The sequence below is a fragment of the Oreochromis aureus genome, linkage group 11, assembly GCF_013358895.1.
Source record: "Oreochromis aureus strain Israel breed Guangdong linkage group 11, ZZ_aureus, whole genome shotgun sequence".
Taxonomy (NCBI): Eukaryota; Metazoa; Chordata; class Actinopteri; order Cichliformes; family Cichlidae; genus Oreochromis; species Oreochromis aureus.
This window is the reverse complement of record NC_052952.1, coordinates 1805404-1811564: the sequence shown is the minus strand read 5'-3', so window position 1 is coordinate 1811564 and position 6161 is coordinate 1805404. Positions and strand designations below refer to the sequence as shown.

Genomic DNA, 6161 nt, shown 5'->3' with positions numbered 1-6161 from the left:
CGCTTAAGACGTCCGCCGCGAGAAAACTATCCACCGCTACCGCCGCGCTATGAATCCTGGGATAGTCACGAAGGGTTTACGCGACCCCTTCTTCAAATCCGGGAAAGGGAGGACGCATTTGGAGGATCCTCGCTGTGACGTAATCAACCTTCACATGCGGCCTCCGAAGGATGCAGCCCCTGAGCATTACCCACAATCCCTTGCTAATCCTAGTGGGTGCAGGGCGACATTTGACACTGGGTGGCGCTATTGTGCCAGGATGTAACATATACCCTTTAAACTCTATTGCATGAGTATGTGTGTATTTTGCGCATTAGCGGACCTGGACAGATAACTGAGTGCTTCTGCTATCCAGTTAAGCCTGCTGGCAGACCCCTGAGTCACGTGACTTTTCATTGACGGGGCACGTGCGCCGGAGCTTCAGCTTCAAACGGACCATCACGAGCAGGAAGCGGCTCCCATGGCCTCTCCACTCAAAGTGTGCATAGTCGGGTCTGGAAACTGGTAAGCTCTTATGATGATGATGCTGCTGACGTTGTTGCCAGACGAGCTGTGGTGCTGCAACCAGATTGTTGTATCTGTCAGTGTGTGGAGTGTTCGCGGTGTAGTTAATCCCTACGTGGGTTTGTCAGCGTCCTCCTGGAGTCAGCTGCGAGGAGCTGGAACACACTTCAGCGTAAACACCAGCGCTTTCCTGGCTGCGTTCCTGGTTAATTGCTTTTCAAATTAACTGGTGATGTTAATTTATACGTTGCGTGTTTCAGATGACGCATCCGCAAATTTGCCTTTTTCCAACAGCTATCTCCTCTGTCTGCCTGCATCATGCGGTTTCACATATGATACAGGGCTCGCTGAAAACAAAAGTTGCTGTCTGTAGTTAATGGAAATCCATATATGTGTCAATATTATCTTCAAACAGAAATATGCTCAGCAAAAAAATCTTAATTTAAATTTTTTATGTCGCCAAACCATAATAATGTGGTTCGGCGAAATAAATCACAAGCCTGACACCAGCTGAGTGAAGGAATCTCGAGCTTACCTGCATCCGGTTCACTCTTTCACCTGTTCAACACCCGTCGCTAGTTTAAAATATGCGCAGAAGTTAACTGGTGATTGTCACAATTTAAAATGGGAAGCTGCCTGCTCAATAAACTGTGGCATTATGTTGCAAGCACCCCACAAACAAACAAAGAAATAAAAAAAAAATGTGCCAAATCTTTCATAAGCGCAGAGGGAAGGAGTGATGGACATCAGTCAGGATGGAAACAGACTAAAAGTCTATTTAAGAACCAGGTTTGTTTTATTTGTTTCCTGTAGGGTGTAAGTGTGTGTTGTTTATTTCCACATGAAACACGCGCCATAATAAGTTCAGGCTTGGAACTGATCTGTGTCGTAAATGGAGCTTCAGTGTCTAGAAGTGTCTCAAAGTTTGATGTGATTAAAGACTGAATAAAACAAAATGTCACAGTCACCAGTTCATAGAAGGCTAAATGCATGTCCATGTCAATATGACTACAGGTAACATTACAAAACAATGTTTTCTTCCAAAACAAACATGTTTAATGAAGCCTGCTGATCGGACTTGTACCCGAGTATTATAGTTCCCAGACTGGTTATGACTCCACTGACAGGCTACACTCACCACGCATGACCAGAGTTTTTCATTTCACTTGGGGATAAAAAATGTCAAATACTGAAGGTTTTTTTTAATTGAAATGTAACATGGTAAAAACAGTAAAAGTGGGCTTATTAACTCAGCTATGGCTGTCAGAGAGCCAGCATCTATCAGAGTAGACTGATGTTAGGTCAGATTACAAGTGCTTACACTGGGAAACAAAAGCAGAGTTTTATTTTGTTATTTTATTTTTCCCCATAAATCTTAAAAGGCATTTATTATCCAGTAAAGCAGAATCTGCTATAAAATAAGTGAGCTTGTTACAGCCCATCAGCGTAGTGTTTAGTGAACAATAAGCTTCCCTTTGTCATCTCTGGACTCTATTAGTCCGTGTTTTCACCTGTGTAACACCGGTCCTCCATCAAACTCTGTTTTGTTTACATGAAGCAACAGTAGGATAATGTTCCTGGACAAGAACACCAGCACACCTTCTTAAACATTCATATACTTAATCAACTCTCTTCCACTCAAAAAATTCACAAGAATGAAGCTAATGAAGTATTTTAGGATGGTCCAGTTGATTAGCTGGCTGAATGATTAATTGATCAATGCCTCGAAACATCTTGAAATATTTGCTGATCTCTGTGTCTTTGTCTTCGTTGCAGGGGCTCTGCCATTGCCAGGATTGTAGGAAATAATGCCAGGACATTGCAGCATATTGCTACCACTGTGAAGATGTGGGTGTTTGAAGAAAATATTAATGGCAGGAAGCTTAGTGACATCATCAACACTGAGCATGAAAATGTTAAGTACCTTCCTGGATACAAACTACCAGAGAATGTGGTAAGAAATACTAGGATGTCTTTATTTTACTGAGCTCACTGAACTCTGCAGAGCGCTAAGGCTGCACTATATTTTCAAAAGTATTCACTCACCCAAGGCATTGAATTCAGATGTTCCAATAATTAACAATAACAATAATTTCATGCTTCCAACTTTATGGGAACAGTTTGGGGATGACCCCTGCCTGTTCCAAAATGACTGTGCACCAGTGCACAAAGCAATGTCCATAAAGACATGGTTAAGAGACTTTGGTGTGGAAGAACTTGACTGGGCTGCACAGAGTCCTCACCTCAATCTGACACCTTTGATATAAATTAGAGCAGAGACTGTGAGCCAGGCCATCAGTGTTTGACTTCACAAATGCACTTCTATTAACACTGCGAAACCTTGTGGAAACCCTTCTTAAACCTATGGATTAAGACTGGGATGTCACCCCAGTTCATTTATGTTTGAAGGCAGACGAGTGAATATTTCTGGCAATATGGTGGAAGTCTGTAACACAGTATGGTGGTGAAATCACCCAAACTCACAGGATTATTCCAAGCCTACTCAGTTTTGAATTGAATGCCGCTTCTGTTTTCTCCATAGGTGGCTGTACCAAAGCTCTCTGATGCTGCTATGGGAGCTGACCTGCTGGTGTTTGTGGTCCCTCATCAGTTCATTAGGAAACTCTGTGATGAAATGTTGGGCTGTGTCTCTACCAGAGCTCGAGGAATCACACTCATAAAGGTAATAATGCCCATTTCACCATCTCACTATCTCATACTCCACTGCTGCTTTCCACTTTCCACAGCCTGAAGAGCAGAGGAACAGAGACCTGACACAGGATCTGAGCCCTGTATACAAACTCAGTTGAACATGCCCGGAGTATCTTTGTTACGTGGATTTATTTACCCTAACAGGATCCCTAATGATCAGGATAAGCAGTCACATAAAGCTGTTTGATTGTTTTTGGTTCATATTGCCAGTATGTATGGAGACAGTCAGGAGAGGCACAACATCAAATGTCTCCAGCCATTTATAAAACACAGTGAAGGGCAGCATCATGTCTGAGGATATTTGGCGTACAGACTGGAGTAGCCAGGGATCAGGCGGTGTGCAGTATTCATTTTGTGATCGAAAGATAATAATAATAATACATTTTATTTGAGGGCGCCTTTCAGAAACCCAAGGTCACCTTACAAAAATACAATTAATAAATGGAACAGTAGTCATAATATACATAAAATAAGTTAAAATGACAAAACAGCGTGACAACAGATAAAATCAGCATTAAAGCGAATAAGCCAGTTTAAACAGATGTGTTTTGAGCTGTGACTTAAATACGGAGAGGGAGTCAATATTTCTTAGTGCAGGAGGAAGAGAGTTCCAGAGCCGGGGAGCAGAGCGACTGAAAGCTCTGTTCCCCATAGTAATAAGGTGTGAGGACGGAACAGTAAGTTGAATAGCAGATGATGATCTGAGAGAGCGGGAAACAGTGGTGATATGGAGCAGGTCACACAAATATGAAGGAGCAGATTTATGGATACACTTGTATGTAAGAAGTAAGATTTTAAAATTTATCCTGGCTTCTATGGGCAACCAGTGAAGCTGCTGAAGAACTGGGGTAATATGAGCACTTAACGGAGTACGGGTTATGACCCGAGCTGCAGAATTTTGAAGAAGTTGGAGTTTATGGAGGGACCGTTTAGGGAGACCAAATAGGAGGGAATTACAGTAATCAATACGGGATGTAATAAGACTATGGACAAGGATGGCAGCAGCATGGGGGTAAGGAAGGGACGGAGTCGGTTAATATTACGTAAATGGAAGTAAGCAGACCGGGTTATGTAATTAATGTGAGACTGGAATGAAAGAGTATTATCAAGTATGACACCCAGACTCTTAACCTGAGGGAGGGAAGGGTGGGAGAGTTTTCAATGTTAATGGAGAAACTGTGGGATTTGGTTAAGATAGATGGTGTACCAACAAGTAAAACTTCAGTTTTATTACTGTTAAGTTTGAGGAAATTGGAGGAGAACCAGGATCTAATCTCAATAAGACAGTCTGAAAGGGAGGTAGGTGGGAGGGATGAATTGGGTTTAGAAGAAAGGTAGAGCTGGGTGTCATCGGCATAACAGTGAAAATTTATATTATATTTTGAATATATAACCAAGAGGGAGCATATAGATAATGAATAGAAGAGGCCCTAATACTGAACCCTGGGGCACACCAGCAGAAACAGGAAAGAGAGTAGAAGAATGGGATTTAAATTGGATAAACTGAGTGCGGTCTGAGAGATAGGAGGTAAACCAGGCAAGGGGTGTGACTAATACCAATGGAAGCTAACCGGTTCAGGAGAATATTGTGAGAAATGGTATCAAACGCCGCACTAAGATCAAGAAGGATGAGAATGGATAGGAGACCAGAATCAGCTGCCATCAGAAGGTCATTGGTAATTTTTAACAGAGCAGTTTCTGTGCTATGATTGGGGCGGAAACCAGATTGTAATTGCTCATAGAGATTATGGTCATTGAGATGTGAATGAAGCTGGGCGGCACAACTTTCTCAAGGATTTTTGAAATGAAGGGAGATTTGATATAGGGCTAAGATTATCAAAGTTATTGGGGTCTGCACCAGGCTTTTTGAGAATTGGGATAACAGAAGCCTTTTTCAGTGCTTCAGGAACAATTCCAGTGTTCAGGGAGGAATGAATAATATTGGTTATAAGAGGTGCTAACGAGGGAAGACAGGCTTTAACTAACACAGTAGGGAGAGGGTCAAGTTGACAGGTGGATGACTTAGATTTTTTAATGAGATTAGATACGTCAGTTATGGAGGGAAGAGTAAAGCTTGAGAATAACTGACAGGAAGACAATGGACGAACCAGGAAATCTACTTCAGAGTCAGGAGCTCCTAAAGAGTTAAGTTGACGGTGAATGTCTGAGATTTTACAAGTGAAAAAGAGATAAGAGAGTTGCAAAAATCAACAGAATACATGTGGGAGGGAATGTGTCTGGAGGTTTTGTAATTTTACTGAACAATGAATAGAGGGACCTGGAGTTACCTTCATTAGAACTAATTAAACCAGAGTAGTAAGCAGATTTGGCTGAGGCAATGCAGTCCTTATAAAACAAAACATGATCATTGTGCATTTCTTTATGTACAGTAAGTCCGGTTTTCTTGAATAGACGTTCGAGTTGGCGTCCCTTTAGCTTTAAGGTGACGAGGTCGGAGGTGATCCATGGAGCTGAACGGGAAAATGACACAGTTCGATGTTTAAGGGGAGCAAATATGTTGAGAAGGTTATGAAGGTTGACATTATAATGACAAACGAGTTCATGTGGGGTTGAGGAGCAGTGGATAGATGGAAGATCATGGACGGCAGATGAAAAAACAGCTGGGTTGATATTACTAATTTTCCTAAAAGTGATATTACGAGAGATACAGGTTTTGGAAGCGGTTATGTTTGCATCAAAAGAAATAAACATATGATCAGACTGAGGAAACAATGTGGCTTTACAATGGGTGGGGGTAATGCCAGAACAACAGACCAAATCCAGGATATGACCTTTGGAATGGGTAGGAAATTTTATGTACTGTAGAAGCCCAAAACTTTCCAGACAGGAGGTAAAATCTCTGGAAAGAGGGATTTTATCATTGTCCATATGAATATTGAAGTCACCAGCAATTATCAGATTTGGAGAAAGTACAGAGAAATGAG

At 41.7% G+C, this 6161-nt stretch overlaps 1 protein-coding gene across 1 annotated transcript in view; it reads left to right on the top strand.

The window, feature by feature from the left end:
* The first annotated feature begins 247 nt into the window (after positions 1 to 247).
* LOC116318451 (glycerol-3-phosphate dehydrogenase 1-like protein) overlaps positions 248 to 6161 on the top strand; it is a 17281-nt gene continuing 11367 nt past the window's right edge. Inside the window, exons 1-3 of the mRNA XM_031737457.2 lie at positions 248 to 504; positions 2281 to 2458; positions 3047 to 3187. Coding sequence (XP_031593317.1) covers positions 461 to 504; positions 2281 to 2458; positions 3047 to 3187 — 363 coding nt within the window. The 5' untranslated portion in view covers positions 248 to 460. The remainder of the gene's footprint in view (positions 505 to 2280; positions 2459 to 3046; positions 3188 to 6161) is intronic.